General features: G+C 39.2%; 1 protein-coding gene across 1 annotated transcript in view; it reads right to left on the reverse strand.

Moving 5' to 3' along the window:
• Nucleotides 1-19,959, reverse strand: part of ASB7 (ankyrin repeat and SOCS box containing 7) — a 46,786-nt gene extending 26,827 nt beyond the window's left edge. Inside the window, exons 1-4 of the mRNA XM_065872475.1 lie at nucleotides 19,551-19,959; nucleotides 19,286-19,380; nucleotides 12,527-12,651; nucleotides 10,359-10,620 (exon numbers count right to left, since the gene is read on the reverse strand). Coding sequence (XP_065728547.1) covers nucleotides 10,359-10,569 — 211 coding nt within the window. The 5' untranslated portion in view covers nucleotides 10,570-10,620; nucleotides 12,527-12,651; nucleotides 19,286-19,380; nucleotides 19,551-19,959. The remainder of the gene's footprint in view (nucleotides 1-10,358; nucleotides 10,621-12,526; nucleotides 12,652-19,285; nucleotides 19,381-19,550) is intronic.
• Nucleotides 19,960-20,531: the final 572 nt, after the last annotated feature.

The raw sequence follows: 20,531 nt of genomic DNA on the forward strand, positions 1-20,531 counted from the left end.
GTTTCATCACATTTGGGATTACCATTTGTAAAATCTTTCATTTTTGAAAAGCTAAAAATAATTTCTCACCATTCTGCTATGGATTTTTCTAATCACTTATCTCTTTCATTTATTTTCTTGTGTTTCATCAAGAGGATTTTACCTACTGTACCAAGAGAAGACCTGAGACACTTATCAGGTGTCTCATCTCAGGTTCCTCCAGGGATGTGTTTTATGGAATTAACTTCTAGAGCTTCAGCTGACCGCCCTCCAGGTCAGTTTGCATAAACACTGAATCTGAAGATAAAGAAACACACTAGCTAATATAGGGTCTCTTAATGTTACTCTCTTGAAATGTCCAGTGTAGTATTAGAATTTTCAGAAAGATTCAAAATGGAAAAATAAATATAATAATAGTGGGTTTCTTAAAATTCACACTCTTATAGTAGTGACTCTTCCCCATAATTCCAACAGCACACTAACCTGGTCAGAAAGATTACCAGGATTTGGACAGAGGTACTATTATATGCATCACATTTGTGTTTAGAAACACTAATATTTTTGGACATTATAAAACCCTAAGTGTTCATCATTTTGAAGCAGGATACTTGAAAGTAAAGCAGCAAAATATCACTTATCTGCACAGGCCAACATTTTGTATCTACAAGGTCTAATATGTCTACTAGTCACGTGTGGCTACTGAGCACTTGAAACGTGGCTAGCGTGCCTGCAGAACTGAATTTTTTGTTTACTTTAAATGTAAATACAGGCACATATTTTATTGCACTTCACTTTATTGCACTTCAGAGATACTGACTGCAATTTTTCCAAATTGAAGGTTTGTGGCAACCCCTCCTAGATCAAGTCCATCAGTGCCATTTTCCAACAGCATTTGCTCACTTTCTGTCTCTGTATCACATTAGGATAATTCTCAAAATATTTCAAAATTTTTCATCATTATTATACTTGTTATGGTGATCAGTGATCTTAGATGTGACTATTTTAATTATTTAGGGTTGCCATGAATCACGCCCATAATAAGACAGTGAACTTAATCAATACATGCTGTTATGCGTTCTGACTGCTCCACCAACCAGCCTTTCCCCAGTCTCTCTCCCTCTCCTCAGGCCTCCCTGTCCCCTGGGACACAACAATATTGAAATCAGGCCTTTAACTGTTCAAATGAAGAGTCACATGTCTCTCACTTTAAATCAAAAGCTAGAAATGATTACACTTAGTGAGGAAGGCATGTTGAAAACTGAGATAGGCCAAAAGCTAGGCTTCTTGTGCAAAACAGGTAGACAAGTTGTGAATGCAAAGGAAATGTTCTCGAAGGAAATTAAAAGTGCTAATCCAGTGAACACAGGAATAATAAGAAAGCAGAGCAGCCTTTTTGCTGATATGGAGAAAGTCTGAGTGGGCTGAATAGAAGATCAAACCAGCCACGACATTCCCTAATTTAGCCAAAGTCTAATTCAAAGCAAGGCCCTAACTCTCTTCAATGATGTGAAAGCTGAGAGAGGTGAGGAAACGTCCAAAGAACAGTCTGAAGCTAGCAGAGGTTGATTCATGAGGTTCCAAGAAAGAAGCCAACTCCATAACATCAAAATGCAAGGTGAAGCAGCAAGTGCTGATGTAGAAGCTGCAACAAATTATCCAGAAGATAATTAATGAAGGTGGCTACGCTAAACAACATGTTTCAGTATGGATGAAACAGCGTTATATTGGAAGAAGATGCTACCTAGGACTTTCATAGCTAGAGAAGAGAAGTCAAAGCACGGCTTCAAAGTTTCAATGTTAGGAGCTAATGTAGCTGGTGACTTTAAGTTGAAGCCAGTGTACATTTACCATTCCCAAAACCCTAGTGCCCTTAAGAATTCTACCAAATCTACTCTGCCTGTGCTCTATAAATGGAAAAACAAAGCCTGGATGACAGCACATCTGTGTACAACACGGTTTACTGAATATATAAAGTTCGACGTTGAGATCCACTGCTCAGAAATAAAGACTCCTTTCAAAATATTACTGCTCATTGACAATGCACCTAGTCATCCAAGAGCTCTGATAGAGATATACAATGAGATTAATGTTGTTTTCATGCCTAACACAATATCCATTCTGCAGTCCATGGATCAAGGAGTAATTTCGACTATGAAGTTTTATTATTGAAGAAATACATTTCCTAAGGCTACAGCTGCCATAATTAGTGATTCCTCTGATGGATTTGGGCAAAGTAAATTGAAAACTTTTTGGAAAGGATTCACCATTCCAGATGCCATTAAGAACATACATAATTCATGGGAAGGGGACAAAATATCAATATTAACAAGAGTTTGGAAGAAGTTGACTCCAACCCTCATGGATGCCTCTGAGGGGTTCAAGACTTCAGTGCAGGAAGTAACTACAGATTACTTAGCAAGAGAACTAGAATTAGAAGTGGAGCCTGAAGATATGACTGAATTGCTGCAATCTCATGATAAAATTTTAACAGGTGAGGAGCTGCTTCTCAGGGATGAGCAAAGAAAGTGATTTCTTGAGATTGAATTTACTCTCAGTGAAGATGCTGTGGAGGTTGTTGAAATCACAATAAAGGATTTAGAATAGTACATAAACTTAGTTGATAAAGTAGCAGTAGAGTTTAACAGAATTGACTCCAATCTTGAAAGCAGTTCTGCTGTGAATAAAATGCTATCAAACACACTGCATGCTACAGAGAAATCATTCGTGAAAGGAAGAGTTAATCAATGGTGGCAAACTTCATTTTTGTCGTATTTTAAGAAATTGCCACTCCAGCCTTCAGCAACCACCACCCTGGTCACTCAGTAGCCATCAACATGAGGGAAGATCCTCTACCAGCAAAAAGATTATGACTCACTGAAGGCTCAGATGATGGTTAGCAATTTTTTAGCAATAAAGTATTTTTTAACTAAGATATGTACATTGTTTCTTTAGACACTGGGAAACCAAAAAATTCATGTGACTCCCTCTGTTGCAATATTTGCTTTATTGTGGTGGTCTGGAACCAACCCTCAGTACCTCTGAGGTATGCCTGCTGCCACATGTGCTACAGACAGCACAGGTTTAGATTAAACTAAAGAGAGCCTCACTTTTTTTTTTCCTTTTGGAATATAGACAGTATTAGCAATTCAAGTCAAACTTGCTCATTTCCTCAATGAAACTGGATTTCTCCCAAGCAGCAGCAAGCATACTTCACATACCTGCTCCACAACCAGGCTTCCCTCTGTGGTCACATGGCTGTCACCACAGCACAGAGACAGGCAACCTCTTAGCTCTGAGTTTTGAAAGCTCTGTGTGATCACTCATTGGTGGTTTCATGGTGCAGGTGTACACATTTAATTGTAAGGTCTGCTCCTTTAATGTACTTGAGATTAAAAATTTCTGGTAGGGTAAATGGCTGATATTAAACATCTATATCCTTTCTTCTTTTCAATTGCTTTGGCTATCTTTCCCCTGCTCATTCAGTAAATGACAACTCTTTTTTTTCTTCCTGATCCTCAGCCCCCAAACCTGTTATTCTTAATTTCTTTCCCTCTCACCTCATAGCCCATCTATCAGCACATACTGTTGACTCCATTTTCAAAATATATCCAGAATCCGACCACTTCTCAACACATTCACTGCTATCATGTAGCCCAAGCCACGAACATCTCTCACCTGAGCTATTCCAAAGTGTCCAGACAGGTTTTCCTACTTCTCCTCTGCTCCTCCACAATCTATCTTCCTCAGAGCAGCCAGAGTGAGCCCTTAAGGTAAGTTCATATTGTTGCTCAGTTGAGAAGTATTCAATGGCACCCCCATTCTCACTCAGAACAAAGTCCAAAGTCTTTTCCATGCCTTCTAGGAGCTACAGAACATGTCAGCTGACTCTCTTTAGCCCTGTTTGCCCCCCTCTCCCATTATTCTGCTCCAGCCACTGTCTTCCTGGCTTTTTCTTGAAAGTGCTAAGCATGTTCCCAGCCTAGAGTTTTTACTTTAACACTTTTCCTTTAACACTTTTCTCCCAGATACACACATGGTTTGTTCTTCGTTTCTTTCAGGCCTCAGCTAACATGTCACATTAGAGGCCTTCCCTGAATACCTAATTTAAAACAGAAGCCTGTACCTCTTTATCCCTTCTCTGCTTCCTTTTTCTTCATGACTTGATATCATATATTTACTGTCAACTACTGAAATGTAAATGCCACAACAGCAGTGACTTTATTTTGTTACTGTATTCCCAGCCCTCAGAACAGTGCCTGGCACATAGCAGTGCTCAATAAATACGTGTGGGGTGCAAGGAAATGAGGCTGCAGTCCTGACCAGGCAGCAGTGCCTGAGGTCTTGGGCCCTTTCACTAAGCTCCCAATACTACACCCAGTGAGCTTTCTACAACACACAGCTGTTTCTCCCACTCCTCTCTGTCAAATGGCTCACCACTGTCCCCCAAATAAATGACCAGATATGCTCCAATCGTACTGAATTTTTTTCAGTTCCTAAAACCAAACATGCTCCCTTTCTTCTTCAGCTCTTTACTCAGTGTCTTCTGTGTTTGAAAGAACCCCACACCTCCACCCTTCCAGCACCCCATGCAGCCTCACCTTTCAAGACCTTGATGCAAACCATGCCTTCTCTAGTAAGTCTTCCATGCCATTCCCACCGCCTTTGCCCCAAAAAATGGGGTGGTCTTTTATACACGGCGCTTAGCTCACTCTGCTGGGACTGCGTTGTTTTCTTACAGGTCATACAGAATCATGGTTAAGACAATGGGTTTGAATCCTGGCTCTACAATTTATGAAGTGAATGACTGTGAGCAAATTACTTACCATCCTGTGGCTCAGTTTTCTCAGTGGAAAAATTACTACTTACCCTCACAGAATAGTTGTGAGGAATTAGGCTGATACTAAATGCTCAACAAATGTTGGCTACAAATCCATCCACCCACTAAACTATGAAGTGCCAGAAGGCGAGCACAATGATTACGTCCGTATCTCAGGGCCTGGCCAGAGCCTGGCATACGTTACGTGCTCAATGAATATTTGCTGAATAAATATAAGAATAAGTGACCAACTGGCCACCTCATCCTCATCTAACTATCTATATGAATTCTACCTCAGAGGTGGGGGAGGGGAGAGAGAGGGAAAGAGGAAGGTGAACCCTTGTTTCTTGTGCATTTCTTTGCTCACTTTCCCATATTTGAATCTTTGACTGCATTTCACCTTAATGTCCATCACAAAATAAACGTATTAACAGGAGGGGATCAATCTAACTGGAAGTTTATAAGCTCTTAAAGAAACTGTGGTTTAAGGAAAAGAGCAGGTATGATGAATTCAGGGACTTTTCTAATCCCACCTGGCCCATTTTCAATCAATACTTTTTAATAAAAAGAAAAGGATCAGGGGCTTCCCTGGTGGCACAGTGGTTGAGAGTCTGCCTGCTAATGCAGGGGACACAGGTTCGAGCCGTGGTCTGGGAAGATCCTATATGCCGTGGAGCAACTGGGCCTGTGAGCCACAACTACTGAGCCTGCGCGTCTGGAGCCTGTGCTCCGCAACAAGAGAGGCCGTGATAGTGAGAGGCCCGCGCAGCGCGATGAAGAGTGGCCCCCGCTTGCCACAACTAAAGTCCTCGCACCCAAACGAAGACCCAACACAGCAAAATTAATTAATTAATAAACTCCTACCCCAACATCTTCTTTAAAAAAAAAAGAAAAAAAGAAAAGGATCAGCCTTGTCTCTGTAAGGCTGGGGAACAATTATTTTAGATAACTGGTGTTTGTTTCCTCTTTCTCTCTCTCATTGAGAACAGTACAGATACAGGTTCTGTCCTCATGAAGCCTCAGACTAACAAGAATAGAATTAAATAGAATACTACAAAAATAATTCATTATGCTTGTGATAGGAACTACAATAAAAAGGTACAGAGCCCAATAGTATCACATGATAGAAGGATCTGACCAAGTCCGGATGGTAAGGGAAGGCTTCCCTGAGAAAGTGTAGGGAGAAGTGAGGGAGAGGCAGGTAGGAGCCAGGCGAAGGTGGCAGCAGTGCAGGGAGCAGAGGAAACCCAGCAGGTCCTGGGCACACGCCTCTGAGCTCAGTGAGTCTGAAAGAACGCAGATGGGCTGCGGCTCAAAGACAAGCTGGAAAGATATCGCAGAGGAGCAGACGCTGCAGGGCCGTGTAGGTCACATTAAGGACTCAATATTGTCCCAAGAGAAGTGGGAAACCACCAATGGATTTTAAAAGGAAATATTTTAATTGTCATTTTTAACAGATCACTCCATTTAGAGACTGGTTGGAAGGGGGCAGGACTGGAAGCAAGGACGAAAGAGACATCATAACTGTCCTGGTGAGGAACAAGGTTTCCTTGCCCAAAGGTGGGGCAGTGCCTCCAACGAAAGGAAGTGAAAAGATCTGACAACTATTTAGAAGGATGGTTTCTAGATTTCTGGCACAGCAGTCATAGGCTGTAGTGCCATCTACTGCAAAAGAACATGGTCAAAGCAGCAGCTCATGCTGCGCTGTGTTGTGAGCCACAACTGTGGAGAAGCTGAACAGGCAGCTGGGTACACTGGTCTAGAAATCAGAAGCCAGGCCTAGACTAAATACAGAGCAAGTCTAAGCAGCACATGTGGCCAACGGGAGCAAGGAGGAGGAAGTCTCTCCTATTTGTGTTTCCAAATCGATACATAATGTGCTATTAAAAACTACTCCCTGAATCTCTTATTGTACTAGGGTAAAAGGAGGAAGTAAAAGGTGCTATACAAGAATAAGTGAGGGGCTTCTGCAAAATATGTAATTTTGTTGTTTTAAAATTTTATATGGAAATGTAAAGTGCTAAGAATAGCCAAGATATCCTTAAAGAACAAGGAGAGGAGATTTGCTCCCCCAGATATTAAAACTTATTAGAGAATAATAATAATTTACAACAATATTATACTGACCCAGGGATATAACAACAGACAATAGAACTAACGGAACCATGTGTATATAAAAACTTTATACCTGAGTTGGCAAGACATAACAATGAGGAAAGAAAGGACGATTTAGGCTACCTTTATGTATGCAATTGTACCTGACCACCTCATGTTATACACCAAAACCAATTCTGGATAGATTAAAGACCTAAATGCCATGAAACATTTTAGAAAAAAATATAGGCAAATAATGACCCTGTGGTATGATGTACAAGACACAAAAAGCACAAACCATAAGCCAAAAGAAAAATACAGTTTACCTACTTAAAATGCAAACTTCTGCTCCCAAAAAACAAGCAAAACAACAATGTGGAAAAGCTACAAGCTGGGAGAAGACTGTTGCAACATATAACTAACAGCAGAGAATACATAAACAACTCCTACAAGTCATAAGAAAAAGACAAGCAAGCAGCCCAGTCTTGCAATGCTTTGTTACTCATATGTCATTTTCGGGAAAAAAGGAGGCAAGCAAATCACACAGAGGAAGAGCAAACCACTTAGTGATACACTCCTGGCAAAGGCAGGGGACTGGGCACCCTCCCACCTGGTTAAGGGCAGAGCCATTAACAACCTTCTTTGGAGGACAATTTGTCAATATCCATCAAAACAACAACAACAACAACAAAACCCAACAACCCTTTGATGTGGCAATTGTACTTCTTGGAATTATCCAAGAGATCCCATATGTAAAAAGATTAGTCAAGGACATTCTCTGTAATACTGTATCTAGAAGCAGAAAAATGAAAAGTTAGAATGTCCAACAATGGGGAATAAGTTTAAATAAATTACATCTATACAATGGAATCAATGACAAGGAACTATCACTTAGAGAAACTGTTTTGTAAAAAAAATCAAGATGCAGAACAGACGATTAACAAAAGAGAAGCAGGCTAGAAGATGGAGGGTGGAAAATATGCACACTTATATGCACAGACTATCTCTGCAGGGACACAAAAGAATCCAGTAAGAGTGACTGCCTCTGGGAAGGAGAGGAGGGGCCAGTGCTGAAGAGCAGACATTTCCCCCTCACTGAACAGTCCGTATCACCTTTCGTTTTGTTTTTAACCATGTATATATATGTATGTGTTACCTCCTTAATAAAATGTCCTACTGAGAAAATTTCATCCACTCAAAAAATAAAAAAGAATGGTTTAAACAAACGATAGTATATCCATACTAATAAATACTATATCTAGCAGTTGAACAGAGTAAACCTATATGTATTAATACTGAATAGGTACAAGGTTCCTTTTTGGGGTAATGAAAATGTTTTAAAATTGGCTGTGGTAATGGATGCCCAACTCTATGAATACACTAAAAGCCACTGAATTGTACACTTTAAAAGGGTGAATTGTAACATATGTGAATTCTATCTCAATAAAAGCTGTTAAAAATATCTATACACACATACATACACAAAAAGAGAGAGGGGGATGGTGAGGAAATAGGATTCAGCAAACTGGGACCAGAGGCCGAATCCAGCACACCACTGGTTTTTATAAATATAGTTTTATCAGCACATGGCCACACTCATTCATCCACATATTGTCTATGGTTGCTTTCATGCTACAAAGGCAGAGTTGAGTAGTTAACAACAGAGACAGGAGGGCTCGCAAAGCCCCAAATCTTTACCATCTGGCCTTTTACAGAAAAAGTTTGCCAACCCAATATTAAAAAAGTCTTAAGTTATATACAGCTGAGCAAAAAATAACAATTGCAGAATAATACAGTCAGTATGATATCATTTATGTTCTAAAAACCACACACAACACAATAAGACATATTTTCTATAACTACATTTAGGAAATGATCTAGAAAGATAAGGACCAAACCAAACTCATACCCATGAGTTACGTCTGGGCAGGGGTAGGCAGATAAGGATTGGGAGTTGGCCAAAGGGGACTTTGGCTTTATTTGTAATTTATTTGAAAATGTATTTTATTTGTTTTAAGGAGACAAGTTCATATATTACCTGAGTCATTGAACTTTCTTTCTTAATTAATATTTAAAATATTTTAAAAGCAAGGCTGGCAGAAACAGGAAAGTAACAGGACTAGGTAGAATTTAAAAATGTGAGTTCTGATCTTGGTCTTAATATTACTAAGCACTGCCAGAATTTTAAGTATTCTGATCCTACACCCACTTCTTAGTTTTTTCAGCTCTTTCTCCTGGCATTCCTCTTACATTTCTCCTTCGTTGCCTTCAGAGCTGAGGTTTTCAAGTTTCAAGGTGAAATGAGATATGAGCAAAGGTGTCAGGGAGGGATGGAGGATGGCTACAAACGAGGCACAGGCTAGCAAATGGTGGTGTCCTGTCAACAGTCAACTATTTCGGGGATATAATTCTTATTTCAGGGCCACTCGGATGTGTGATGATTCCTAGTCTCAGGTACAGCAGGACTTTGCAGTAAGTCCATGCTTATAGCCTTTGTATTCCTATCTTCACATAATTCACAAGACCCTAAGAGAGCTGTGTGACTTCTAACATTTTCTGTACTTCAAATTAGTTTGCAAGTAAGTTTGACTAGTCTTGTAACAAAGTACACCATAGAAATGGAACTAAATGACTGTTAATAAGCAATCCAGGCCCTAGAATGGTACATAATGGATCCTGAGTCCCAACCAAGCTGTTTTACACCATAATTTACAAAAATAATATGGGTACAAATGTCAAAATACACTTGTTCATCTTTAGGAAAATAAATTAAGTGAAAATATAATGGGAGAAAAAAGTAAACTACTTTAAGACAATTAGTTACTATTAATTACAGGAATGGACAGTTTTTCAAGCAAAAACATTAAATGTCAAATGTAGTTTCCAACTGCATATGTTTACACAAAATTAGACCTCAGCTAACCAATCTTGTAGGATACCTAGAAACTATGTACAATTCTAGAAAAGGCAAGTGCTCTAAAACAGTAATAAAAGCAACTAAAATTTTTTTATGAAGAGGTAAATTCAAAAGGTAGGGTATCCTGAAGGCCATGGTATTATCAGGGGGCCTGTGTTAGCTCAGTTAGCTTGAGCAAGTCTCAAAAGGGGAGCTTGAGCAACTCTCAGTTGTTGGGACCACAGCCACTTCTGCTTCTGAAACAAAGCAACTTGACAACCTGAAGAAGGGCTGCTTTTGGTTGAAATAATCTGGGGAAATCTGGCTGTATAGAAACTAGAGTTACAAGGGGAAAAAAGCACATTCAACAAACTGATTTTTTAGACAATCTGGTTTTAAACAAGACTCAGCATAATTTTAACACATCTTCACAAAGGAGAGAATAAGAAGTCGAGTATTAGCAAAAAGAAGCATTAGAAATTATATACACAAGCACTCATATATTTTAAACTCAGTAGAATTTCATTTTAAGTTTCTCCTTGGGAAAAAAGGGTTTGCTTCTAATAAACTCACCTCCATGTTCTAGAAATACTCGAACACATCTTTCCTTTCCTCTTGCTGCAGAGAAATGAAGCAGGGTCCAGCCATTAGCATCCCGGCCATTTGGAGAATAGCCTTGTTCTAACATCTTTCGTACCGTGTGAACATCCCCGGCAGCCACTGCAGCTTGAATCTGCAACTCTTCCTGGAGTTCAGGGTTCCTTCGACAATGGTGGTGTAACATCCTAGCTGAGTCCACTTTTTACAAAGGATTCATTAGGTCACAGGGATCAGCCTTGAAGGGTAGGTAGAATACATAAAATTTAGAATACTTGACACCTGACAGTGTGTTCATTAAATAGCACAGAAGTTTCCATTGCTAAATCATGTAAACTTTAGTGATGACAGTTCATACTACTATAACAAATTAACATGTAACAGTTTTGACCAAAACTTTCAGTTATTTCCCTAAGATTATAAAAGATTTCAAAAAGAAAGTGAGGCATAAAGCCCTAAAATGCCAAAACAGGAAATTTCTTCTGCAGCCTTTTGTAAACTCAAAGCAAACACCAATGAACACAACATTTATTTTAGGTAAAATGGAAAGTGATGCTAGGTAGCTGAAGATGGAGACAACAGAGGAAGCAAATGAGTACTTGTCTTAGAAGTTCGCATTTACCTGATGCACACGGAAAATTTAAGTTATAAACCATTCAAGGATTCTATCACAGATCAGTGAGTACATATCGAGTATCAAATGGACAATTCATAGACTAGGACTAAAGACCTCCAGCTATGAGAAGTAGTCTAAAATTTTAAAAAAGCAAAAACCTTTAGGCTGGTCCCCTAAAGTATTTCAACAATATTTTATTTTTAGCCCCAAAGAGTGGAAAGTTGGGGGGAAGGGGAAGTGGGCGGGGTTTAAGTAAATTAGACGAAAATGTATAGATTATATTTACTTTCCTTTTGTTTCTGTCTCTTTCTATCCTCCCCACTTTATGTCCTCTGAGGCACAATTTACTACGACTCTTTTTCTGCCACATTTCTTTTGCACTTTTCTAATTTCCATTTTCCAGAAGTTTTATTCTACAAATACTCAAAGTAGCAAGATCATACAAAATATTTAAAAACTAAAGGAATCTAAACAATCTGTTGATTAACCACATGAAAAAGGTAAAAGCAGTATATAGAATTCCAACACTCTCTAATAAGTCACAAGAGAGGTGTGTACTCAAACTCAATGTAAAATGAGATCTCCTTCATGCAAACAGGGAAGTCCAAACTGAACTGGTGAAAAGTTACATCTTATATGTGTGTATACAAAAACTTTTTTAGTGCATTTTTAAGCTTTTAAATACATACAGAAACTTAAACTACATAATTCTAGGAAGCCATTCCATCTGGGCTAACTTTAAGGTATAGATTAAACTCACCTCCTAATTAGTAGCTTCCATTTCTAAAAATAAAAAATTATGTGAAAGTCCTTTAAAGACATTCTGGTCTCATATGTAGGTTAGACATCTTGGGATAATCTCGTTACCAATAATAGTTTACCTTCTAAGACTTCTCCTTATAGACTGTACAAAGGTCAACTTAAGCCTAACTTAGGTCATAATTTAGGTCATATTATCACAGCTTAATAGTATAATCACATATCCTACTTTGTTTCATACATAGGAAATGGTTATTACAAAACTCCTAAGTATCACTACTAAGTAATGTAATTTAAAAATATCAGGCTATCTCCTCAAGGAAAATTGGGAAATTAGAAATTTCCTGACAATTTGTTTTCTTAATAAACGTGATTTCCCCCATCTCTTCACTTACTTTTTCAACTGACACTAAAATTAAGTCTCTTGTCTTAGAAATTTTAAAACCAAGAATCCTTTTAGAATAGGTTTTTGCTTATTTTTAGCATTATAAGGAAAGATGAAGACCATCAGAAGGAGTTAATAGAAACTACTACCATATACTCAAAACAATCATCTTTAACAGATTTTTCTTTTTTAATTGGGATGATCACCTTGGCACTTAAGGCATACTATGCAAGGAAAAAGATTCAAACAATATCAAAACAAACCTGGATTTTCTTTTAGCAAGTGCTGTGTTTAGTATGAATTAGGTGATCTGAAGGAGAAGTAAAAGCTAAATGGATTTTCCCCCAAAACAGCACAGATGACCTATGACCCTCAGTCACTTACCTTACGGGAAGAATGCCCCTTTTCCTGATACGTGGATTGCCTAATAACCATTGTGCACACACAGCATCGTGAGTAGGGGGCTCAGAGTGTGTCCAGATTCCAGTGTCAATGAGCTCTTTCTTAACCTAAAAACGAATGAAATAACAATCACGAGAAATTTTCTAAAAAAATAAAGAAACATAGCTGCCTGAGTAGTCTACCTTTTGATGAGCTTATATTTTAGCACTTTACAACAAACTTACAGAGCAAAGAAAGAACTTAAATCAATGCTTAGAAAAAATGATCTCAAATCTACATTAATCCGCAAGGTGGTACAGGATATGACTTATTTTCAGGAATTTTTTTTTTCTAAAAAGGCAGGGTTTTTTTTAATGAATAAGGAAAATAATAAATCACACACTTGGAATTTGGATGCAAACACAAATTCTTCTTTTTGCTCTATTCAAAATATATTTTCAGTACTGAATTACTTTTTAATTGACATCGCAAATTTCTTACTCTTTCTAAACAATTAAAATGAGAATATATCTGCATTCAATACAATAGGTGGCCAGGGTCAAAATGAAATCTATGACAACTAAAAGGAGATTTTCTTTAAACGCTGGTTCTTCATACATGCAAAAGGCATCACGTTAATAATTTTGAAACTTTTTTATTCCTTTATGCATACACCAAACTAGGTAAAAGATTAACAGTCTTGCCAGCTTCTCCATATGGATTCTGAAAAAATTCTCTACAACTGAAAGAATAGGGATCTTTCTCCATGTCAAATAAATCCTAGATCTGTGAATTCCATTAAGGTTAAGAACACAGGCAAAGTGACTTCCATGCATTACACCAGAATCCCTCTAGGAATTACTCACTGGGAGAACTGCCACCCCATCCCAGTGGGGTGAATGTGCTAATAAGCCCTCCATCACTTAAACAAGGAATGGTCAAGCTGCCTGGCAACCTGATGAGCTATGGAGAAAAGTGACAGTCATAGGTGGTGGTGGCTACAGACCAGAATTTTCAACCAATCCAAATTAGTATGGTCTACTTTGAACCTTTCCTCTTTTCACACCTTATTTTTCCTTGTCAAATTTCTTCAAGGAAGGCCAAAGACTTTGCAAACATGCACTTGGAAATAAATAATATTTGGTTTAAAACTCTGCTTAACACTTCTAACTGAACTAGGCATGATCAGAACAACTCCTACATGGCAAGCTGTAAAAAATGCACAGTTATCCTTACAGAAATGGCTGATTCTAAGACTGGGCAAGAAATATAGATGAGCCTAGAGCATCTCATAGTGCCAAAAAGCAAGGAAGTGCTCCAAGAAAAATGCAATGATGGGGGTATGTCAAAGGACACAGGAGCCAACCAAAAGAGCTCTCAATAGCCAAGATGGAACAATTCGAACAAGAAGATAGTCAAAGTACTATTAGAGTCTAACCCAAAGTACAGAATAAATATCAATAAGTCTGTATTGATATAAATACCTAATTAAATTTTAAAAGGGAGAGAAGAAACAAATCTCCTGTGCAAAATTCCAAATAATTTGTGTAAATTCTCTCCCCTCAAGGAGGTGGAGCACAACTCCTCTCTCCTTAAGTGTGACTTCCTTTCAAAGAGGATAGTATGGGGGACAGGGGAAGAAACTTTACAGTGGGAAACCTGAAAAACACTGCCTCAGCCAGGTGATCATGGTCAAAATCAAGAGTGCCAAGTCATGTTGTCAGTATGATATGATGAGAATGGCAATTTACCTCTGTGCTCTTTCTCCCCCAAACCCATAGACCTAGCCTAATCATGAGGAAAATATCAGACTAATTCCAATTGAGGGGCATTCCACAAAATACCTGACCAGTACTCTTCAAAATGTCAAGGTCATCAAAAGCAAGGAAACAAAGAAGTCTGAGAAACAGTCATAGCCAAGAGGAGCCTAAAGAGACGACTAAATGGAATGTGATATCCTAGATGGGATCCTAGAACAGAAAAAAGATATTAGGTAAAAACTAAAGAAATCTGAATACAGTATGGGTTTTAGTTAATAAGAATGTTCATTACTGGTTCATTAATTGTGGCAAACGTATCTATTAATATGTTAATTAGGGGAAGGTGAGTGTGCAGTATATGGGAATTCTGTATTACCTTCGCAATTTTTCCATAAATCTAGAACTGTACTAAAATAAAAAATGCAAACCAATGTCTCCAATGATAAGCCTGCAGCATTTCCACAAAGGAACATGTGATTACTTCACATGTGAGCTACACCTACAGTGCAAAAATGAACACCACTGAATGCCTTACTTCTAAGTGCATCCTCAGTACTCCCTGCCTCCCAAGAAAAGTGGAGATGACCCTCTACGGTCTTGAGTCTTTAAGAGTCCTTGTTCTTGTTGTTGCTTTCCATATAGCCATCATCACTTCCATGAATGCAGTGGAGTGGTGGGGAGGACATGTGAGGTGGGGGTTGAGGAGAATATGAAATGGTATTAATTTATTAATAATATCAAGAAAGGCTTTGTTGAAAGTCAAAGTGACTCAACTATTTCTCTCTTATAAGGAAGATGCACAAACAATATAGTAACTTGTGATAATCCCACATGGTCTGCTTCAATTAGACAAATGAAAGTCTACTGAGTGCCTGACACATGCCTGGCATACTACTAGCCTTTGGCCACTGGTATTATCCCTGGGTAGAACTTTAATAGAGAGTTCTGCATACTTCAAATGAATCAAATACTCCTAGAATGGTTAAGATCCTTTTTCTCTTTTCTGACAATACCAAGCTCTATAAATAATAACCATAGGTTTAAACCAAAAAAGCGCTTCAGTCTTTATGGGAAAAAACACATAGACACACATAACATGCACACATGACCCCTGTCAACTGCATACCTTAAATTATGAAGGCCAATGACTTATTACCAAAATATCCTAATAGTTCAAAGCATCAGACGAGTTAATTTTATTCTGGTGTAATTTTATGAGAGTTTGTACTTACTAGAGTAGAACCATCCATGTATGTATAAGTACAGGGAAAAAAGACTATTGAACTTAGTAAATATAATATCCAGCGGTAAAGTTACCTATTAAAAACTACAAAGGAAGCCCAGAGATGAGAATGGAAAAAAGTCTATTCCCCCTCAAAAAGTGCAAGTTTGAAAGTCTGATAGCTCATGGTAGTGACCTATAAAATAAAAAAATATGGCAAAGGAGGCAATTTTCTAAATAAACATATGTACAATGTAAGTTGACTCAGAATGACTAAAACTCTGAGGGTGCAATCTTTAGAAATCCCATTCTAGGTTTCACAGTCAGAAAAAGAAAAAAAAAACATACTAACAAGGAAGACTTCAGAATTATGTATCAAAATGAGCTGCTTCCCAATGTATATCGCTTTTAGATAAGATTTTACTGCCCAATGTTAATGGTGTGTTTAAATTTTATGAATTCATCTTTTCTACTCTACACTTTTCTTAAAAAAGAAAACAATCTAGGCATCCGAGCTTTTATACTGTTGACCGTATTAGAAACTATAAATTTAGGAATTAAAATGTTGCCATCTAATTTCTATATAGATGCCAAATGAACCTCATTAAGTTAAAACCAAAGCCTTTTGCTTCATATAATTAAAAGAAATCTATATTCACAGAATAAAGAATAAAATAGCTATAAAACAAAATATATTTAAGATCTGTCTAAAATTATATAACTTCCATCAAATTTGTCCACATGTCCCCAGTTTCCTTTGACATAAATGATTAGTCATTAATGGCTTTTTACATATTATTTTCACTAAAAGGCCACACATTTTTTTGATTAAGTGACACACATTAGAACTGTGCTTTCAGATTTCACACAAACTAGAAACAAGATAACAGCTTGCTACTCAAAAGAAGAAATAAGCATTTCTTTGCAGAGTAAACAGAGATACAGGCTGGAAAGGAAAGAAAATCAGCAACTCCAAGGATACTGGCCCTGAGCAGAGAAAAAAAGACAAAAAACAAAAAAACCAATAGTTCACAAGTCCTAAGAAGGAAGATGGATGCAGAAACACTACAATGCCCGAAGTGTGCAACATGGGTGAGATGGATGTTAACGAGGTCTACTCATATAACTAAGAGCCTGGAACCCAAAATGAAGTAGAAGTGTTATTTTAGTATCACTCAACAAAGCACCCTAGTGTTTAGGTTCCAAAACAAGTGAGGGTATCCCTTCAAATTACTGGGCCTCCAAATAACATAAGGAGTTATTATCATGCAAGACTTAATCTATAAGTCTCCTAAGTTCTAACAGAAAAACCAACAAATTTCATGAAACGTGGACAAGGCAACAGAGGAGATTTTGTAATTCACTTACACAGACCCAATTCAAAGCATAAATCACAAGTATTATAAATGATGAAGTCTTGTCAGTCTTATCTCATTAACCCATGTCTGGCATTACCACCTTAGCAACCTCACGTTGGTACCTAAGTTTGTAAGAAATGAGACAAGCATTCCACATAAGGCATGCCTTCTGTTGAGAATGAAATGAAAGGCTAAAAGTCACGTATCAGATATGCTTATAGAAACTACCTGACTTTAGACTTTTTAGGGACAGTATGTACTTCTGTGTTATCAAATAAAGAGATATTGTACGTGTCATAATTGTGAATGGCACCACTTTAGGTATGAAGAAAATAAGTACTGGCCATAGCATACTCAAAATACAACACTTCAATTAAAATCAGTGATTCTTCCTGTGTGATCATAAATCTTACTTGGTTACCAAAAAAATTGGGTGTTTAAAATTTTTTTTCCTTTCAAAACCATGTGACTGACAACAGAATTAACACAAAGTTAACTACCAGATTGAAAAAGATAAACTACCTAACTGGCGATGTTGGTAACGAAGTACTAAATTAAATATTTTACATGACTGGCATAATCTAGACCAAATACTCTCAATCATGCTAATATTAAGAACAGATGCTGACAATTTATATATATTCTGTAAACTTAGAAAAATAATTAAAAGCTGAGAGGATCAACGAAACATTTAAGCAATGAGAATGAACTCACTGGAAACCAGAGGAAAGCAGTGTTCCTCTCTTTACCTTACATACTTGACTCAGCACAGGTGATAATATCCCTCAGAAATGAAAACATGCTAGAGTTCAATCTAAAGCAGAAATATATTTAACTGAGAAGGCCTGAATAAAAAATACATAATTCATTTTTACCTTAAAAACATATTTCAAGTATTTTAGCATTTTTTAAAAGTTCTAAAGGAATCATTAGGCATTTCTCTAGTGATTCACATATTTAAATAATGAAAGACGCATTCTACCTAGCTTTTACTGAAATGAAGTGGACTACATATACATACAAAGGGTGCCCTAAATGCTCACTGTGTAATAGTCATTGGTAGATACTGATTTTAAATCCCATTCAGTAGCATACGCTCTCATTTTGGTGTCCAGTTCCAGGTTTCAAGAATATGCAAACCCTCAGAGCCCCTTAAAAGTCTCTTTAGCTGTACCTTGACAATTAGAAGAATCAGGAAAGACATTAATTTCCTTTTCTGGAAGGCAGAAAGTCCAGTAGAACAGAGTAAGTCAAAGATTTCCTAACAACTTCTGCTATTTTAAGTACTTCTTTGTACCTAAAATTCCCTAAACAATCTGAGATATTAAAATAACTCTGAGATTAACAAGTCACTTTATATTCCTGCTATTGGATGTTGGAGAAGCTATTCATTTGGCTAATTTCTGAATTAACTCTTACAGAATTTCCCTGTTCATATCCCCTCTTTAGGACTTACATGAATGTCCTAAACCTACCTTTAGTGCATTTTCAGAGGCAGCAACGAAATACAGCAGCAGAAATGTGATCACATGAATTAGATGCTTAAATTTCAATTTAACAAATTCTCTGTAAAGGTTTTGAAATGAGAAATCTTATGAAGAGTGCCAAAATAAAACCCTAGATTCTAAACACACCAAAACATTCTTTTGTTTTAAAATTCCTGACTGTCAAATGATTAACAAGATATTCTGTAAAGTTTTATAAGTATTAGAAAATGAGGTATAACAAATACGATTTATCTTTTTATAAGAGTTTCAGAGCCCATCCACATCTGTCACACAGAAACACACAGAAGCCCAAAGAGTTAATTATACATAAGTGCTTCGGGAGGGAGTATTGCTTTCATACCATTCATACTACTAAGGTACACAGATTCACTTTTTACTAGAGAAAAAAAAGTCACATTATTTTCTGAAACTCACAAATTTCAAGCTATTACTGTACCATCCTCTACCAAACCCCTGTCAGTTAGGTAACTCAAAAGATTTTCTGATGGAGGTAGAGGAAAGATGATAGGAAAGAACAGGGGAAAACAGAAAATTGTGGTTTAACTGAAAAGCAGAGTCATTCAGAACTAACAAGCCATTAACAAGGAACTGAGGAATTCCTATGAGAGTAAGAGGAGCAGGGGGAGCTACAAAAAGGTCTCAAAGTCTCTGAGCTGGGTAAATGGTACAGTGCACCAAAAGATAAAGCAAAACACGGAAACACACTGTACAGAGAGAAAGGGGAAAAACGTTCCTGGGAAAGAAAAGTTATTAAAATGTTAAGGATTGGGGCACGGACAGTGTTTTTGTTTTTGCTGGGAAACTGGGAACCAGGAAAGCGTTGCATTCCCAGGTAACCATCCTGAAAATAAAGCACTGCTTAATGAGTAGGGGCCAGGAATAAACAGTGGGGGAGGGGAGGGCTGGCTTATTACCTTTATGGAGGATGCTGGTCAGAGGCTCTCTGTTGCTTCTCTGGTGGGTGGGCAGCCCCGTTCCTGCTCTTTCGCCTCCCCTAGCCAGCTCAAACCTGGAAATCAGAAACCTGTGAGTCGTGCAGTACCCCGGGGGCGAGGAGGAGGGGGCTCTGAGGAAGGGGGAGCAGAGGAAGAGACTGGTAAAAGGCAAGCAGGAAGAAGCAGTGATTCTCCTCCCTCCCAGGCCAGCCCCCTTCCCCTCAGGGGAGGTAACTGACTTTACCTGTCTCCTCAGCTGCTGCTTCTCTTCTTTCTTTCAGCCTCCTCCACACTCACCAACTTCTCCATTGAAGAAACAGCCCAGGCAGGGCCGGACACGGGTGTTCTTGATCCTCCTCGATGCCTCACGGCCCCAGCCCGGCTAGCATCCAGACTGCCGAGCAGACTGGAGGCGGCGGTCCTGGCCGCCGGGCAGCCTCGGGGCAGGGGTGCAGGGAGGAAGTCCCGGCTCGGGTGGGGGGGCAGTCCCCGTCTGAGGGCTCGGAGCAGGGGGCTGCCGCGCTCCGGGCCGGAGGCTCCCAGCTACGAGGGGACACGGGAGGTCTCGGGGCAGCAAGGTCCCAGGTCATTCAGGGTCCGAAGTGCCAGCCACGGGGTATCCAGGCAGGGGGCTTTCGGGATGCACTTTGCACTGATCCACCCCCGCCCCCTCCCTCCAGCACTTTGGGGTCACTGGGATGGGACCAAGCCTTCAACAGCCAATCAGTGGCCGCACTGGAGCCTGAGCCCGGAGCCGTAAACTAGGTCCGGGGTGGGTGGGGGTGGGGGGTGGAGGCGACTTGGTTGGTTGGTTGCTTCCTTCCCTCCTCCTTACCCCAGCAGCACCCACCCCTTGCCTGCCGTAAAGCCGCCTATGCATTCGCGACAGTAAGAGGAGGCGTGCCGATCAGGTTAGGACTCGTCTCCGATTGGTCTCAGTCACTTCCCCCTCCCCTTGGCTTCCGCTGCTCCGCCCCTGGCGGATGGACTCGAAGCGGTTGCTAAGAAACACTGTAGGCCGAACAGGCCCTCTGCGCATGCGGAAGAGGAAACGCCTTGTACTTTCCGCGAACTACGGTGTCTCGGAAGGGGCCGGGGTTCGCTCGAATGGCGGTGCAAAAGCAGAGTGGCTTGAGTCAGATCCCTGGCAGGTAAGTGGGCGCAGCCGCTAACCTCGGCGGCGGGGGAGGCGTGTGTGCGGCCGACTGAGAGGCTGTTCCAGGGC

Source organism: Phocoena phocoena, chromosome 2, assembly GCF_963924675.1.
Source record: "Phocoena phocoena chromosome 2, mPhoPho1.1, whole genome shotgun sequence".
NCBI classification, from domain to species: domain Eukaryota; kingdom Metazoa; phylum Chordata; class Mammalia; order Artiodactyla; family Phocoenidae; genus Phocoena; species Phocoena phocoena.